The sequence below is a fragment of the Sciurus vulgaris genome, assembly GCF_902686455.1.
Source record: "Sciurus vulgaris genome assembly, chromosome: 1".
NCBI classification, from domain to species: Eukaryota; Metazoa; Chordata; class Mammalia; order Rodentia; family Sciuridae; genus Sciurus; species Sciurus vulgaris.
The window spans coordinates 186227392-186248331 of NC_136461.1; the positions used below are offsets into that span (position 1 = coordinate 186227392).

General features: G+C 29.8%; 1 protein-coding gene across 2 annotated transcripts in view; it reads right to left on the minus strand.

The window, feature by feature from the left end:
* CSMD3 (CUB and Sushi multiple domains 3) overlaps nt 1-20940 on the minus strand; it is a 1211679-nt gene that overhangs the window by 806983 nt on the left and 383756 nt on the right. For both annotated transcript variants that reach the window (XM_079134049.1, XM_079134050.1), the window contains exon 6: nt 12080-12192. In XM_079134049.1, coding sequence (XP_078990175.1) covers nt 12080-12192 — 113 coding nt within the window. The remainder of the gene's footprint in view (nt 1-12079; nt 12193-20940) is intronic.

Below are 20940 nucleotides of genomic sequence, written 5' to 3' on the forward strand. Positions count from 1 at the left end.
CTGGTTAATTAATATCTTTACTGTTAAAAGAACTGTGTATGTGGGACTTAGGGCAGCTAAAATGTGAAAATAACATCAGACCTAGATCTTCTTTTTTTAAGAGTCTACACTCATGATCACAAACCTTATAAAATAATCTATCATTCACAATTTATTTAGATTATCTTCTATTTACCCTAAAAATTATTTTGGATTACTTGTGTCAAACCATGATTTTTAAAATGTTTCTGAAACAAAAAAAATAAAACAGCTCACTCATGGAAAAGTGAAAATGTACAATCAGAATAATTACCATGACTTTGTGAAGAAATTAACTTTAAGAAGAACTTTTGAAGTAGTCAAAATGTCTTTCTTTGTTCAAGTATCATATTGCATATGCTTCTGTTGTGTAGATGAGAAGTTTGGAAGACAGAATTTAGAAAATTAAATACTTTAATTTGCTCATTTATCAGATTGGGCTAATGATCTGAAGAAAGATTTAATCTGACTAGGTTATAATTTATATGTTGTTGTTATATCTTGTTGTTCCTGACACTTACTGCAAAGGGAGACAGACTTTCCAGTCAACATTTTTTAAAGTAAGGACTATGTCAGTATTCATCTGATGTCTATCCTAATTGACCTCAATATCTTTAGAGATGCACATTTGTGAAAAATGTTTAAATAATTACATGAGGTAATAAAATATGATAAGAGTGAATGTTTATTTTTAGTATGAATTAACTTATGCTGAAGTTATTAATCTTTCCTGTTTTATTTTTTTCCTTCATATTCATTCATCAAAGATCAATCCCTTATCATAAAGGGAAGATCAATGGAGTTGAAGAAGATTAAGAGGGATGAAGGAGGGACAGAAAGAGAGAAGGAAATGCAGAATAAATTTAACAAAATCTCATTATAACATATACAAATATAACACAGGGAACTTCACATTTATATGTGTGAGGAATGCACCAATCCAGGATAGATAAATGGATGAGCAGGGGTAGGATTGGTGGAGTAGGGAAAATGGGAGGAGGCAGTGGGAGTCAGGGAGGAACAGGGACTGAAATGGAGTGGGTCAGATTCCATGCATGTGTGGTTTTGTCAGAATGAACTCAGATACTTTGAATACTACAATGTTCTAATTAAAAATAAATTCTAGAAGACTGATCCTTTATTTCACACACTATAAATATCAGAGTAATTTATAGTATTTCAGTGAACATTTTCCTTGGTAGTGTTTTTTCTGTATTATTTACAGTGGTTTTTTCTAGTTTTTTAAACTAAAACGTGGATAATAATTATTTTATCTGGACATGAAAATAAGCTATTAAGATGATTTAAGTACCTTAGTAATATTTTTTTTGGTTTAGCAGAAACTAAATAGGCTCTAAAAAAAGAAACTACAGAAGAGATTTTGAGAGTAGAAAATAATAAATTCAGAAGTCAGAATTTTTAATAAAATATTTTTAGAAAATAAAATGAGGGAAAAAGCCATAATTTGGGGCTGAATGTAAAAACAGGACTTGGTCTAAAAATACTATTCTGTTATGCTATAGAAGTCAGTATTGTTGTTATCTACAAATTATACATGAGAAACTGCATATTTTTCCAATATATAAATAAATAATACACAACATTTATTTTGTATAAGTTAAACCTTGACAATATATCTGTATCACTTCCAGGAATATACAGGTCAAAAGATATAAAACATTTATTTTTCCAACTAGTATATTTCAGCCTTTTCCACCCAAAAACATGATGAAACTAATGATAGAAATAAATAGTAATGATTTATTTTAAAAGGGATGTCACATTTTTTTTCTTGGTTTTGATGACATCATTTTGATTAAAGAAGCTCTCATATGTAGACCTTTGAATAGAATTTTCAATTAAGTTAACAGTGGAACTTTGACCACTTTCCAAATGTGTTATTCTCTAAGTACCAAAAGAATACTATGGCATGAAATTCTCTTGTAGGATGTGAAACAAATTTTTCCCTTCAGATACAGATCCATTTTGGTCTATAGTTCTACTTATCATTTAATTAAATGGGGATGCATTATTCAGAGCTCTTAAGTAAGTTTCATACAAAAAGAAGCAAAGAAATGTAGAATGAAGATACACTATAAATTATGGAAGAATTCGATAGGAAGATAAATGTATTATTAGATCATCTATTCAAAAAGGTAACCAAAAAAGTCATTCAATAGCCAAAAGAATGCATGAACAAAACAGAAGAATTACTGAACAATATAGAGGAAGTTTAAAATATTTTGTTTTTTATCTGCCAAATAAGATTGTCATGTAAAAAACCGTGACCTTCTTTTCTTTCCCTCTAGTCAGTGGTAGTGATATGATCATTTCATTTCACAGTACTTAGCACTAAATTTAGGAAGTATCTTTGTATCAAGTTATTTCATGACTGCAGAATCAATAGTCTAACTCAATGGAAAGACAAAACATAAAGTCCACTGAGCATTTCTTATGCAGAATTTTTGAGTCAATAAGTAGGTGAATCAGAAGGTAACCTTTCAACTCACTAGTTAAAGTATCATGATTGTCATGTTTAGTGGGTAATTTTTAATGATTTAAATAGTTGAATCTTTGCAAACAGTCATACTTTCCAACCAAAGAAAAAATATTTTTATCGTGAAAATGAAACAAAACGAAAACTATAAAACCCAGCACATGCTATATAGCATTGGGGAATAATATCAATTCTCTCATCAAATAATATATAAAGGAACAGAAACATTCATCATAGTTCTGAAGTATCTCAGTATCCTTTCAACACTTTTATTGTACAAAAAGAAATAGATCTATACTATGTGTCTGACAGAGTGAGCACAAGTTCAGGGATACCAAAAAGAAAGAAAAAAGAAATTAGTTTTCAAATAATTCATATTTTAAGTATTAAAAGAGGAAAGTCAGAATTTTCTTGAATGCCCTTATTTTAAATATTTCTTTTAAATTGTATAGAGCATGGAGGGAAATCATAATTTTTAAATTAACTTTTTTAAAGATGGTATCTTGCTATGTTCATCAGGTTGATCTCTTAACTACTGATTCAAGTGATCCTCCTGCTTCAGCCTCCTCAGTAGCTGGAATTATAGGCATGTGCCATCAGTGAGCTATAAGACTAAAATTATATTCCTTTTTTAAAAAACTAACACATAAGCACTTATGTAATTAAAATAAATTTTATAAACCCTAAACTAATTGCTATGAAAAGATGGGACATTCTTCTTTCAAATAGTGCTCCTTTTATGGATAATATAATTAAAATTACCTTTCAAATCATTTTTAGTCCAACAGTAAGGATGATGCTGCTGCTCATGCTATTGCTACTGATGATGATAATAACAATAATAGCTAATAATTTACATAAATTCTTATTCTCTGCCAGACACTATTCAATGTATTTTACATATATTATCTAATTTAACAACTGTCATTTTAACATGTCCCTTTTAATTAAGAACAACATGTTTCCACAATATTCACTTATTTTCAAATTTGATTGACAATGAATTTTCATTCATTTTGAAAAAAAATTTATTCTGATATTTATTCATAAATTTGAGGATGACTAAGTCTAGAGAATTATCATTGGCTTGAGAAGAAGAAAGCTCTAACTTTTAAGACTTTAGACTTAATGTGACCTTAGGCTTAGTGCTTTTTGAGAGGACTGAGGTTCATTTAGATAGGATATTCTTCCTTCTCTGGATGAATACAACATCAGACACAAAGCTTACCAAGAACTGCACAGACTTTTATCACTTTCCCCTTATACACTAGGCTCGTCCTTCTCCAGGGCATGTCTGCACAATTTTCCTAGAGTCCTTGAATCTTGCTTGGCAAAGTAGAGACAATCATACAATGAATGGGATAGTATGAGGAGTACATGAAATAACACATATATCATTATTTTGTAACTTGTGGCACATAATTTACAAAATTCATAACATTTAACTAATTTTAACATTAAATGGGCACCTATAATAGAATCTGAAGATACAGACATAAAAAATAGTCTTTCCCTTTTCCTTGATTCCTTTGCTTTATGAGAGTTCCTATAGAACCTTAAAAATTACATTTCTTGAGAGACATGGTATGTTGAAAGAGAGAATGGAATGTATAAGTTTCAAAACGTTCCTTTTTTAGATCAGGAAGAAAGTTTGGGACACTCAGATAATAGAGTTTTATAAAAAAAAAAAATCAACAACAACAACAAAAAAAAAAAAACACCTGATTTAGTGTGCACTCAGTACATGGCAAATAAAAAATCTCTCCCATCACTGATAAGAACAAGAAGTCTCTTGCCTCTTTGGTTAGACTGATTTCTGAATAATTTTTGAGACTATTGTAAATGGGGTAGTTTTCCTAATTTCTCTTTCAGCTGAATCATCACTGATGTATAGAAACACAATTCAAATAACCAATCCACAAATGGACAAAGGAACTGAACAGACACTTCACAGAATAAGAAATACAAATGGACAACAAAAATATGAAAAAATGTTCAGCATCTCTAGCAGTTAGAGAAATGCAAATTAAAACCACACTGAGATTTAATCTCATTCCAGTCAGAATGGCAAACACTCTGGAAAGCAGTATGGAGACTCCTTAGAAAAAGTGAAATGGAACCACCATTTAACCCAGTTATCCCACTCCTCAGTATATACCCAAAGAACTTAAAATCAGCATACTATAGTGACTTTGCCACATAGATGTTTATAGCAGCTCAATTCACAATAGCTAAACTATGGAAACAGCCTGGATGCCCTTCAACAGAAGAATGGATAAAGAAAATGTGGTATATATACACAATGGAATATTACTCAGTCATAAAAAGAAATGAAGTTTTGGCATTTGCCAGTATGGATGAAACTGGAGACCATCATGCTAAGTGAAATAAGCCAATCCCCACTCCCAAAATAAAAAAAAAAAACAAAAAACAAATGTTCTCTCTCTCTCTCTGATATGCAGATGCTAACTCACAATAAGGGGTGGGTTGGATCGGAAGAAATAGAAGTACTCTGGATTATACAAAGGAGAATGAAGGGAAGGAAGGGGGAATGGGAACATGAAAGATAATGCAATAAAATGTTGGTGGAACTGCAAATTGGTGCAGTTCATATATGATTACATGACCATTATAATTCCACATCATGTTGAAGAATGGGAAGATGTACTCCATGTATTTATAATATATCAAAATATACACTAGTGTCATGTATAACTAAAATGAACCAGAAGAAGAAGAACAAGAAGTCTAAGTTGCACCTTTCTGCAAAATCTCTATGGAGGACAGGGATTATTGAGAGATGGCATGGGTATACCTATCAATATTTTAAACCCTATTTGCTAGATAAATTTATTGTGTATTTTATAGTATTGGCTCATGGAAAAAAATGTAAGCCCCTTAAACACATACCCACATTCAGCAGAGAAAATCAACATACCAGAGTAATATATGTTCATTCACCCAGTTGGTACTTTATTTTTCATTGAAGAATGAATCTTGAGTGATATATGGATTTAAGTGAGTTAATAGAGTATCAGGGCTCTGCTGTGAGGCTATAGTGGTAAAGGTAAAAGATAATTTATAGTAGAAAATGTGGTTAAAAGAGCTTCAAGTAAAGATTGAATGGAAAACCCCGCAAATGGTATTACAGAGTCAAAAGTGAATAACTAAACATGGTAAGAGAATGGAACACAAAGTAATTATGCACACCAGCAACAGAATCTTATAGGATCCTCAGCTACCAAGAAGCAATACCTCTAGTGAAGGCAACTGATATTCATAAGTCAGAATAAGGGTTTATACATGGAAAACCTCGTTATAACCATCATTATTAAAACTCAGTCTAACACATATCTAGAAGTTTTCTTGAAAAAGGAATGAGAAGGTGATCTAAACCATAAAAGGTTGAGCATTTACCGCACTAAGTCTGAGTACACACAAAAAGACATCCTAGAAGAGATTGGTAAGTGTTAAATTTATTTTGTCATTAGCAGAAATGTATGAACCTAATAAAATTTTACACAAAATTATCTATTGCTTTTTCAGTTTTACTGTTGTCAAGTACTATATTTGTATCTATTATATATAATATCTATATATTATATAGATATATATATTATTTATTATATATATATACACACAAATATAGTACTTGTATATTTATATGTATATATGTATTTTATAATATTGGCTCATGGAAAAAAAAATGTAAGCCCCTTAAACACATACCCACATTCAGCAGAGAAAATTAACATACCAGAGTAATATATGTTCTTGTATATGTATATATGTATATTTGGATCTATTATATATAGTAGATATATATATATACACATATGTGTTTACATATGTGTTTACATATATGTTTATATATATGGTGTCAGGAGTTTTTAATGATTACTTTAGAAAGCAGAGGATTATGTATATAGACAATTTTGACTATTAAGATATTCTGATTATCTCTGGGGTTTGTGTAGGTAGAGTACTAATTAAAAAAATAATTCTGTATAGCAGACAAGTCCATAATACAAGAATAATTTTTTTTACTCTACATAAAATTTAAAAAAATAATTTCCCAGTGAAAGTAATTATTTAGAATGGAAGGAAACTTAAAGAAATAAAGGTGGTAATAACAAAATAAAAACAAAGAAAACAAGGTAGAGATTAGAAATTATTCTCAAACAGTATACACCAACTTGAATTCCTATTCTTTCAAAACTCAGGAAGTAAAAATAACTACATTATTTCATAAATTTAAAAGAATGCAGTTGGTCTACATATGAAAAATGATATTGTGAGATAAGAACTCAAATATATTTTTTATGAATCTTCCCATAGCATGCAATTGTTTAAAGATAAAAATGTATATTTATCAATTACTTCTTCAATTACACTAACAAAGCTCCATCTATTCTATTTAACAAGAAAGTAACATATTCATCCATGTCCAATATTCCCATGACTGTAAAGTACATCTAAAGTATCCAGAGACCAGAAGGTCTTCTCTTTTCATGTCAAACTCTCCCCAAAAACCCTGGAAAAATAAATATGAGTCATTGAGAGTTATCAGATTACAGGAGGTGTTCACAATCAGCATGGTGAGATATATCACTTCCTATATTTTATTAGCAATGAATATGTGAAGACACAAGAAAAACTTGCATGTAAATAAAGTTAGAAAAAATATGACTACACATATCAGAGCCAGCAGAGATTAAAGCATTGTCGATCACTTTTACAGAAATTTGCTTTGATACTATGCTGTATTTTTAAGCCTGGACTATATTTATGATATCAAAAATCTGTTATAAAAAGGAAACTGCTTCTCAGTTTTACTCACAAAATATTCTATTTTAAGTTTGATTCCAAGGAAAAGTGGCTTTTCCCTTGAGAAATGTGGGCATCCTCACTTGTGATGATGAGAAATGTAAAATCTAGCATTTTTCTCATTTAACTGTGGCTCCTGGATTCAAATATTATGTTTGATCACAATATTTAAAGGACCTGTTCTTTATGGCTCGAATATATGCTTTCTTACACATTACATATGATTGATGTTCTCTTGCCATTGAAGCATCTTTATTTACTGCATGTCTGATTATTACTATAAAAACTCTTAATACCTTTGGACTTGAATAATAATATGTCTGATAATTATGATTATTTTTATGCATGAAAAAATCTAAGGTTCAGAGAATTCAAACAGCAAATAATAATGTAATGGTTCAACTCTAATCTTCTGACCACACAAATCCTATACTTGCCCTAAAATCATATTTTGCATCCCCAATACTTTTATTGTCTTTGTCAATAACTGTACACACATATTTATGTGAGAAACCTCCCAAATAGCCAGGCATGGTGGTGCACCCCTGTAATCCCAGGGACTGGAATGGCTGAGGTAGGAGGTCATGAGCTCAAAGTCAGCCTCAGCAACTTAGCAAGGCCCTAAATAACTCACTAGACCATGTCTCTAACAAATTTTTTAAAAAACGGGCTGGGGATGTGGTTCAGTGGTTAAGTGCCCCTAGGTTTTATTACTGGTACAAAAAAACAACAACAAAAACAACAATAAAAATCTCCCAAATATATAAAAAAATGGGATAAGTATTCTCAAGTTATTTGTTTTTCAATTAAAGGACAGGCATCTAAAATGCAAAAGGTCTTCCTCTGTACAGATGAGGTTTATAGAAGGGGATTTTCAATATGGTTTAAAAGTTCAGTCCATTAAATGTTTTGCTAATGGAATAGATGCACAATTTATTTCTAAATGAAAATAATCTATTTGAGAATCTATAAAATATTTTTAATAAATTTAAAATACTGTGTATTACCATTAATAATTCTTGGTTAAGTTAAAAATAAGAATCTAGAAAATATTTACCTATACAAGAAGAGTCATACACAACAATATTATGCAAGAAAAGGAATAAATTAAAATGTGATAAACCTACAGAAATTTAGAAGCATTAATCTAGAATACCAAGAAACTCACATATTTAAATATTTGGAATTGATTAAATTCTACAGTTCCTAAACTTACATGTCCAAGATAATTATATGAATCTTAGAGCTATAGCTTCCATGATTGCACATTAAAAGGGCAAAGTATGAATTGTTCAAAAATTAAAATAAAGATATTGTAATAATACTTGACACTTAAATAATGAAGACTTATGTATAAGAAAATAATTCTTTTCAATTTAACATCTCCTAGAGGCAACATTTTATGTACTGAACAATCGAGTGTGATGTGAAAAATCCTTTTCCAACATAGGAAATAATATGATCATGTATGCATGGGAATGGAAAAGAACTAGATTTTAGGTTTACACAAAGATCAAGTTAAAGCAATATTAATCCTTTAAAAAATAGGTAAGGAGACTTTCAAACACCACAGTTTCAGACAAGTTTTAATACTTATGTGTTAAGTAGAACAATTCAGATTCTCATTAAAAAATTATTGGTGAAATTTGAATATGGTAACAATATTAAAAAAACAGACATATAGTAAAATAATATGGAAATGATGTTCTTTGGGGAAGAGCTGAAAATTAAAGAGGAAAATTTTAAACCAAAGAGGTGATGATAAAAAGTTTTCAAACAACATATTTTCAGTATAAATAAACTCACGAGAAAAAAAGAGATGCTTTTTTTCTATAGAAGTGAACATGTTTAATGTAAAACTTCAGTGAGGAAAATGTTTTATATATCAGAAGCATTTATTTAAATCACAATTTTTCTTAGTACTATTGAATGTGAATAGAAATATATTTATTGGCATTATAATCTCATACTCTACTGAAATTAACCCTCTATAAAGGATAATATTTAGTCCAATCAATAATCTAGTTTAATACAACTTAAAGGTGGTTCTGTTTGAAAATGGACATCAGTATCTATATGCCTTTTCCATCAATTATGGAACAAACTATAAAAAATAGTTCATGGCATTCACTGAACCTTTAGGAGTTTGCAGTTAATTTTCATGGTATTTAGTAAAGGAGATTGATTAAATAGAATGTTATGAAGAAAAAAATTAGTCTTAGGAAACTGGGAGCACCATTAAAACTAAATGAACTCAAAATTATAAATAAATCAATAATATTTACTGAGTACTAAGTATTTGAGTTATTAAGAAGCTGAGCTGTGTAGACTTGATTTTGACTTTTATATAATATATTCCACAAAATGTTCCATTTACATTGATCTTAATTTAGATACCACTGAAATAAAATAGTGGTACTGAACAATGTAAAAAGCAGGATTACCCTTTCATGCTAAGGTTCCTATTTTTTTGCATGTCAGAATTATGATTTTTTTTTCAGATATATGTTAGCTTATCAGCATTTTTTTAAATACAAATTTCTTCATTTGTTTCTGACTTCAAAAATTACTTATCCAATAGAATTTCTTCTCTCTAGGTAAAATATTATTTGGATATAATACGCCTAGAAAAATTAAGCCTGATCAGGAAAGTTGTTAAAGGATACAATCCAAAGGCACACTTTAGGTAATAAAACTTGCCCCTCATCTTATTATACAATTATAGCTTCCATTTTCTTAGTCCATTTTATTTCCTCTCTGTTCTGTAGATAAAGATCACACCAAAACCTACCCTATTTTAAGCTTATTTTCCTGCTGAAAATAGGAGTAAGTCATACCCCATAAAGCACTTCCTTTCTATTTTATTGTGGTGAATTCATTGATAATACGATTTTTCAGTGCTAAAACCAAACAGGCAATGCTAAAAAATCAAACTGAATCTTGAAAATTCTATAAAAGTCAATTTAAGACCAATGAGTGGAATATCGAAAGTAATAATTAAATACACAAATCTAATGGTAGTTTTGTGCTGTTGTCTTACAATGCAAAACAACACTATCTGAAAATAACAGTTTCATGAAATTATACTGCATAAACAAAGTGCCATTTAATTTTTGACATAGACCTATTTTTTTCCAGCTTTTACATTTGAATGTAAAATAATTGATACTTTATTTGCATTCAGAAAAAAGCAGATATTCAACTGAAAGATTCCATGAATCTAATAGAAAAGATCACCACATGAATCAAAGGGGATAGTCTTTTGAATTCCTGCCATGCCATCTGCTTTACCTCCTTGCAGAGAGGAATCAGAACCATAAAATCATGTGGCCGAAAACCTCCACAAGGAAAGAGTCAACCTAGATATAAAGAGGCTTTGCCATAAATATTTCTTTTCAGTCAAAAGTTCTCTGATTTCTGAAGTGCACAAAAACTTAAGAAATTAAAACTGGAAACTGAATAAAATATTTTGCAAATGTAGAAGTGACACTATTTTAATTTGGCAAGATTCAAATTACCATGCTTGGGTAGTTATTTTTAATAATATATATGAAAACAGATTTTTCTATGAATATTTTTAAATTTTTAAAATTTAACATTTTTTGACTGGTAATATTGTCATAATAAAAAATGTTAATAAATCACATAAGTTTCAAAGCATATTTGCACTCATCTTTCCATTCCAATTAACTTCTTTAGGAACAGAAATTATTACAGGCTTTCTACAGTGGCTTTTTGCCTAAAATTTTTGTTTTAAGTTAATATCCTAAGGATTTTTATTATAATGATACCAAATGTAGTGTTATGAAAGTCAAATTATAAACCACATTAACCCGTTCTATTATTTAGAAAAATGTGATCAAACAGCTGCAGAGAGGCTACTGATCTTCAAAATATAAATTAATTGCTGAAATATGTAGTATAGAAAACTATGTTCTAATGCTGTTTTAGTTACTAGTTATAAACTTCCTAAAGTCACCATACTAAATTTGTGAAGTGCTGAAGACCACAGACTACTAAAGAGGAAAGTATTTTTTAAACAAAAACATAAAAACAGAGAAATGAACAAATGCAATTGTGGCAACACTCATTATTCCCTGAGCAATAGCTGATATACTACAGAGAATGAAATAAATTATTAACATAAGCAATCTTAGGATAAAGTACACTAAACCCACATAATAAAACTGAACAATGAAGAAGCTACCTTTTCATTAGTACTCTATCTTTATAATAATCTTTTTCAAAGATTTTCTCAAAGTTAATACATGAAATATTATATTCTGCTTATTCAAAATTATATTTGTTAATAAAATTGGTAAATAAGACTCCTAACAACGTTAATTAAACTAGCAAAAACAAACATATTGTGTACAGAAATGGATTTCAAGGGATGAAGAATCTGTTTACAATTGCAGACATTATTTTGTGGTACAGTTTCTGGTAGCATGCCCAATTGCTTAAGTACTACATTAAATCAGAATATTATATCTATTACATATTACCTTTTTTAAGTCATCTGATTCTTTAGACATTGTGCTGTAAAACTCAGCTAACTTTAATATTGCAATTTAGTTATAATCACATTATTTCCTCAGCAAGAGAATGTTTTGCCTATTCAAATTACCATCTATAAATGCTGAATTTATATTGATATCTTTTCTTCTATCACAAAATGTTGTGCATACTAAAATCATTTTACACATCAAGACAGGAAAAGGTAGTCATTAAATGTACCTTGATAGGGAGCACTAAATCCACGGTATCGGTGATTGCTGTCTGTAACGAAATGCAGTCTGAGCCAGTTTTTGTTGCTGATAATTGGTGGTGGTATATTCATTCCAGATAACCTGAATTATGAAAGACAACAACATAAAAATTTAAAAAGCTTTTCAACCGTAAACACTCACTGAATTGGAACCAAGAAAGTATCAACTTGTATAAAAATTGCATGACTTTGTGTTGTCAACTTTTAAGAACAAATGAAATTTATTTAATGCATTGTAAAATTAACCATAGAATAGTACAATTTCAAACACTCTGTACCAAATAGATTTTATATATTAATAAAATATACTGTAAAATTGCAACCATGTATTATTTTTTATTCATCAACATATATTGTACTAAAAAATATATTCACTACATAGATAATAATAAATATAATTAGTACTGAACTGATGGTGCTGATCATTGTATTCTTCATGAACATATTGATAAAATATAGTTACAAAATAGGAATACTTCAAAGAAATTGATATCCTATATTTAGAGTAAGATAATATTTTTATACTTCTTTTATATTCTTTTTTTCAGTATTTTACATTGGATGCCAAATTTCACAATGGCTTCTTGTAGACAAGGACTACTTAAGTGAAATTTTATAGTGCCATAAATATTCACAATTAGCTTTCCTTGTACTCTATACTACCACCATTTATTGGATGCCTACTCCAATGGATAGTCAGAAAACATTTATATGAAACATATATGTAGTCAGATGACATTTAATAATCTCTTTAAAACAAATTAAGTAAAAATATTGAAACTATGCTCCACATATTAGTCATGATTAAAATATGAAGTAATTTTTACTTCATAATCTATTTATGATTTCCAACAAGGCAGTTTTTCTGATTCCATTAAATAAAGAAAAATGCCCCTCATATATTTCCTCTGTATGCCTAACCATTTAAATTCTAGGTGTATGATATAAATCATGGCTTTGTCTCCCCATTCTCTGAAGCTCACACTTTTCTTCTTTAGAAGGAAAAATAGCTGATTTATTAGTTTGTGATTATGTCTGTGTGGTGGTTTGAAGGGGTTACTATTCTCTCAGTGCTTGGTGGTCTGTTATGCTAGGGACCTGGTAGGAAGAGGATGTAAAATCTGTCACTGCACATGTAATCAGAGATGATGGATATGTGTGGTGATACAAAGACCCTTTTCTAACACCCATCAATCACCCTTATCCCTGAAAACTCACCTTTCCTAGGATGTTTGGAAACTAGCCACTATTTCTGGGGCATGCTCACTGAATATATATTCACTTCTACTGCATCATTGTGACTGCTGGTATATAGAATGTTTGAGTCCAGCCTAAACAACTTGGGCTCTACCATGTACATTTCTCGTTTCCAATTTTGGTTTGGAATTTTCTCTTTCCTATTAATCCTCTATTTTCTCTTTTCATTAGTTCAGCTGCCTGATTGTTTTCATATCTGAATTTAGTAAATAAAGATATGCAATATACCTATATAATTTTAAGACTCAAGTTTTACATTTTATTCTATTACTTTAAAAAAATCCAGGTTATGTTTTCCTGTGTTTGTTGGTTTGCTTGGTTCAAGTAGCAATTTCATTTAAAAAATTGGGATTTTATTCAATTATGTTTTCTATAGAGTGGTATGGTCAGATCAGATTTTTTAAATTTTTTTAAAATTTTTATAGACTGCATTTTGATTCATCATACAAAAATGGGGTACATCTTTTCATTTCTATGGTTACACACAATGTAGATTTTGATTAACATTCTGTTTCTAATCAATTCCTGAATTGCTGAGCATAAATGTCCAATAAGGAAGTATACGTTATTTTGACAGCTGGCACACGTTTCTAAATGTAATGAGACTACAGGACATGCATGATCATAATACACTGAAGCACAGAGTTTGGAAAGACACCCTTTAAAAGATCCAAAAATTGAAAAGTAGCATTAAAAAATGATAGAAGAACATATAATGAACAATTCAATAAAAAAGGATAAATTTTCCAACTTTTCCAGGGACACCTAAGATATTTTCACCAATGGATTACATCAAAAGCAAATGATAACTATTATTCAACTGAAGTTTATAAATTGTATTCACTTTTAGGAAAATTAGAGGGAGAAACTCTAAAAAGTAGAGCTGCAGAAGCAAAAAACAGAATGTGCATGAAATGGAGAAATTATAGCTATTAAACATAAGAGAAACTAAGAGAAAATATCAGTTCCTCTCTTATGCATAGGTGATGTATTCCAAGAACACTACTGAATGCAAAGAACTAAGAATATAAACTTACAAACTCTACATATACTTTTTTCTATAAAATATACTCAGGATAAAAACTAATTTATAAATTTGACTCTGTAAGAGGTTAACACTAATGAATAATAAAATAAAACTATAATAATATACTGTAAAAAAAGAAAGGTTATATGAATGTGGTCTCTCAAAGTTTTTGTATAATTTACTATAAAAAAATTAAATGAATGTGGTCTCTTCTTTCTCAACACTTCTTATTGTGTTTTAAACTTTTCACCTAAAGGAAGCACTTCATAATGTCTCTTGAGCCTACCTGAATTGCCAAATTGCCAGTATTACTACTTTTTCACCACTAAGTAAAATAAAGATTACTTGAACACAGCACTGCCTGACAGTCCATCTGATAGCCAAGAAGGCTACTATTAAAAGAGCAGGTAACATATACAGTGTAAATACATCAGGAAAAAAAATAAGTAACATCGTGGGCAGACAACACAGAATGACATGAGATCTTATCATGTTACTTAAATTGACAACGTATAACTCATAAATTGTTTATTTTTGTAATTTTCCCCCATAGTATCTTCAAATCACTGTTGACTGGGTAACTGAAATGACAGCACACAAAACCACACATTAGGGAGGACTAATATAATTCTGACGGTCTTTCACTTTACAAAGGTTTATTAAGCACTTGCTTGTGCCAGCCACGTGAGTGAAAGGAGCCCTACCATAACAAAGCATCTTTTTTTTTATTTTTACAGACTGCATTTTGATTCATTGTACACAAATAGGGTACAAGTTTCTGTTTCTATGATTGTACATGATGTAGATTCATACCATTCATGAGACAGACATCATTACCCTGTTTACCAGTATGATTTCATGAATAAATAATAAATAAATAGATGTCATTTGAAAAAAAAAAATTGAAGAGGACCTTGTAAAGTCTAAGATATTGAACTGCAGATCACTTATGCCACAACACTCCTCTAAAATCAGAGGAGAAATTTACAGTATTTTGTTTTAGGAGAACCATGCAGGCTTTGCTTTATAGTATTTCTCATTATTTAAACATATGGAACAATCTAGTAAATGAATTTACCTATCTCTGCACCCTATTTTTTATGTTATCGGAACTAGAAAATCATGTACAACCATAAGATCGGGATCCTAATTGGAATGGGTTGCACTCCACGACGTATGTACAGTATGTCAAAACACCCTCTATTGTCACGTATATCTAAAAACAACAACAACAAAGTAAATGCTGCAAAGAAAAAAAAAAAAAGAAAAAAACCATTGCCATGGTACGTCTTAAATTACTAATTTGAATTTTAAGAGAATTAAATCAGAGAAAAAATATAATAATAAATGTCATAAATTGTTAATCTACTATAGTCATTTGTACCAAAGAGGAACTCATGTCTTTTGAGAAATAAGTGCACTTTATTGAAATGACATAATAAAATATGACATCAAATTGCATGCATACCCCATGCAGAAATACTGATAATAATGTGTAATGAATTAATAATGCAATAATAATAATGCATTAATGATAATCTTTCAAAAATTGTTTTTATGCATGTAATTTTCCATATATATAAGTAAATAAATCATAAACTGATATGTAAAATCAGATGCAGCATTTACTTTTGTATTCATTGCTTTAGAAAAAATGATAATTCTTACAATATTCTTTTGAAAGTAAGTTAAATATAACAAATCTAAGAAAATACAGGTATTTGGCATTGCCTTATAAGTTTCTAAAACTATTCAAATTCTATTCCTTTCGGTTTATATGTTTCTTTTTGACTCCTAATTTGGGCTTTCTGTGGTTTCTCAACTTCCTCAAAATTAGCCTTTGCAATAACCAGTGTCATATTTTGTGGATCTAACACTTTTTTAAATCTTTCAATTCCTCTAAAATCATTCAAGAGTAATGATCTGCATTTTCTCAACATTAGTAGTCATAGAGTCTTCAACCCAGGATTATATACATCATCTACTCCTTGATTCTAAAGTCCCAATTTCCTATCACAATTTTCCTACTCTCTCCTAATTTTACTAGCCTCTTTCCTGCTCTTGCCCTCTCTGGCTCTTGACCTTCTCTTTTCCCTCTGTATTGAGCTAAGATGTATTTATCAGGACTATTCTATTCCCCATGACCTTGTTAATTTAATTGTCCTATGTTTAGTTGCAATTAGTTCCTCAAATTCATTCATCAACTCAGGGCCTTTTCACATACTTCACTTTAAGGTTGAAATGAATAATATTTATCTACCTTTATTTGCTTAATCATTCTCAGGAAAGCCCGACTTAAAGTTATAAGGCTAAACTCAATACCAATTCTCCTTTTCTGTCCCCACAAAGCACTTCAAATTTTCATCATGTCATTTATTACTTTGTAATAGTAGTAGTAAGTTTTATATCTCTTCTACTATTTTACATTTTCTTGTAGCTCATTATATCCCTACTGCTTAACCCAGTGATTTATAGTAGTTCTACACTGGCATTATTTATCAAGAACATAAAAAATTAAAATTATTTGGGTGTATGTCCTAACTTTTAATACCTTATGTGTTTTTCATATGTCATTAATTCCATTTCATATCATTATCAAAATGTATTCATTCTTTATTCAAGCTCTATCTAAAATTCTATGTCCTTTGAAAGTCTTCAGTTCTCCCTGCTGATGGTTATCACTCTGCTCTCTGAACAAAAAAATACACTTCTCTCTTCCTATGACATGTCTTATTACTTTCATTTTGCTATATTATGCATTTTATAAAAGATAAGAAGTTAGGATCCACATTGGATTTTTCAAATTCATAAACACATTTCAAATTGTAGATAATGAGATTAATTAAATGAAGTAACATCCTATTGCAAATTTCTCAAAGTGTGCTCTGAACATTATCTACCAAAAATGCCTTGAGGTGAGGGTTCACCAACCATAATTCTTTGAATTGCTTTTTTGAAACCATATATTCTTCTCATAGTTTATTTTTTTGTTTTATTTCAAAATGTACTAAACTTATCCAACAAATATCTTCTTACTTCCATGCTATGTCATCACAGAAAATAACATGTAGTAGAATTTTCATATAGAACCCTTTCAGAAACAAATAATATTGTTTATCTTTCATGTTTGGATAGAATGTATTTCATAGTCCTAAGAAATACCATCATCTGTAAAAACCTTTGACAAATGAAAGAGAGAAACAAAAATTACTGAACTTTCTAATATGCTGTATAGTGTAATATAAGTTGGAAAATTATTTTATCAACTAAATTATTCCATGTATTGATGACATTAAAAGCATTACTCTTCTGCTGGGTGCACTGGCACATGTCTGTAATTTCAGCAGCTCAGGAGGCTTGGATGGCAAATTCAAGACTAGCCTCAACAACTTAGCGAGGCCCTATATTACTTCTAGAGACTCTGTCTCAAAATAAAGAAACAAAAAGGATTGGGGATGTAACTTGGTGGCAAATTGCCCTTCGGTTAAAACCCCAGTACTCTCCCCAAAGTATTAATCTTCCATACCATATTAAATCATGAATAAGATGTATGTGGAGTATACACAGATCCAAACTGAACAGTTTGTTTGCTTGAGACGTATCTGTCTGCATGCTTGGTTAGATAAGCAAAAGTCACTAAGCTTCAAGAGAACCATTATGGCTTATCAAGAGCATGAAGCAGCTAAGCATTGTGATGTGCAACACAATCATTTGAAAGTCAAATGTGAGAAAGTATTCACAAAGCAAAGGAGAGAATTAGCTGTTCTCAACTTCCTTCCCTTCCCTTCTCCTCCTCCCCTTTGTGCACGTGTTCCTTGTGCTATCTATACCATTCGTGACCCCACTCTGGTTTCTCACTTATCACTTATTTCCATAATTATGCTTCAGATTTGTTAAAACTCCTCTATTACATGTCTCACTGTTTTTGTATTGCTATATTATCCCTATTCTAAATGATAAGAAGTTGAGACAAGGATCCACATTGAATTTAAGTCTTTAAACATATTTTCTTAAATTCTTTTGTAGTTATATTTTGTTGAAAATTTTGGATATTTTAGACTAGAGTTACTTTTATCTAAAGCATGTTTCACAAAAATTCCTTCATATATTTTAGATTTAGCATATATATGTATATTCAACCACCAAAATTTAATTAAGGTAGAATAGAAGAATTAAATGGTATTATAATCATTTAAAAACTAAATTTGTAATTTAAAAGCTACCCCCCAAAATCTCTAGACCTAGAAGTTTTTAGTAGGTGACTTTTCAAAATAGATAAGGAATTAACAATTTTACCCACTCTTTTTTTTCCAGAGAATAGAAGAGGACAGAAAACTTCTCAATTCGTTTTATGAGTTTAGTATTATTCTGGCAATAAGAACAGACAAAATTAGTACAAATAAATTTTAAAAATTCTGCACACCAATGTTCCTCATGAACTTCTGTACAAAAACCTGCAACATAATATTATCAAATTCAATCTAGCATTCTATAAAATAAAATTTTATATTATTTTTATAAAATATTCCCTACTGACATTTCTTTCAAGTTATATGAGGGCAGTATAATATCTGAAAATAAATATAATCCATCATATAGAATTTATGGAAGAAAAATCAAATTATTGAACCATAATTAGATAGAACAAGCATTCAATAAACTATTATATCCATTCATGACAAAAACTCTCAGTGAATCAGGAATGGAAGAAACATCCTTAACTTAATTGAGTAAATATTCAAATTAAACCTACAACTAATATCATACTTGATGTTGAACCACAGGATACTTTCCCAATAAGGTTAGAAATACTTCAAGGATGTCTTAACTCACTACTTTTATTCAACACAGTATTGGATGTTCTAGCCAGGTGATAAGATATGGGGAAAAATGAATACACCTGGAAAGAGAAGAAGTAAAACTGTCTTTATTTGAAAATGGCACAGTCATTCACACAGAAAATTCCAAGAAATCCATATACAAAAAAATTCTAGAACTAGTGAGTTCAGCCAAATTACAGGCTATAATATGAACATACAAATATCAATCATTAACAGTGAACAAGTGGCAAGTGAAATAAAAAATACAATGCAATCTACAATTACTCTGAAGATAATCAGATATGTATGTGTAAACCTAGTGAATTGTTTATAGGCTCTGTACTTGGAAATTACACTATGTAATGAAAGAAATTCAAGATCTAAGTAAATGGAGAGTTGGATGACCTGACAATAAAGTTTCTATTCTCCCTAAAACTATCTACAGATATAATGCAACACCTACTGAAAGTCCAACAAGATTCTTTTCTGTAAACATTGCTAAGATCATTATAAAACTTATATGGAAAGTCACAGAACCAAGAAAAGTTAAAGCAAAATTAAAAAAATGAAAATAAAATCATAGTAAGCATTCTTTCTCACTGTCAAAGTTTAATATACAAATTTAATAGAGAAACAGAACAGAAAACCAAGAAATAGACCAAAACAAATATACTCAATTGAAGCTTGATTGAATTGTATAAAGTAATTTAGGAGAGGAATGATTGCTTATCCACAAATTGTGCTGCAGCAATACAACAAGAAAGGAACCCAATCTAAACTTCACACCTTACTCAAATTGTAAAAAAAAAAACTAAAAATTGGTTATAGATTTAAATGTAACACTCTAAAATTCTTAGAAAAAACATACTGGAGAAAATCTTTCTGATCCCAAGCCAGATAGTTTTAAAATTGAATCCAGAAACATGATTCATAAAAGGAAAAACTGAAAAGTTGGTTCTCATCAAGAGTAAATACTTTTGCTATGCAGAAGGTACTGAAAAAGATGAAAAGATAAGCTATAAAATACAAAATATTTATATATTTATTATCTGGAAAAGGGTTTTTTACTAGAATATATAAAGCATTCCCAACAATTGTTGAAATCCATTCAGAAAATGAGAAAGACTCTTGAATAGGCATTTCACTAAAGAGCATATGCAATCAATTAGAAATTTAGCAGAAAATAGAAGAAATTTTAGAGTATTACATTACTTAGAAAATTTTTTTGATTTTTTTTTTTTTTTTTTTTTTTTTTTTTTTTTTTTTTTTTGCAGTGCTGGGGAGCAAACCCAGGGCCTTGTACTTGCAAGGCAAGCACTCTACCAACTGAGCTATCTCCCCAGCCCAGAAAAAAATTTTTTAAATCAATCATCTAAATTACTTTTTTAAAAATCAGAAAAAAATTAAACCCAATCTAAATGAAAGGATAGGAATAATAACAAGAAATGAAAGCAAAGAAATTGAAATAAGAAAAACAACAGAGAAAAATTAAAGATTAGTAAAAATAACAAATATCTTATTGACTAGTCAAATAAAGAGGAAGAGACACACATACAGAGAGAGTGAGAGAGAGAAACAGGGAGACAGAGAATACAAATTACATGAAGAATGAAAGGATTATCATTAGATGCAATGAAAATATTTCAATAATAATGAAAGAATGTTATGAACAACTTTATGCCAACTGATGTGAAGACAAAGTGTAAAATTTCTTGAGACATACATG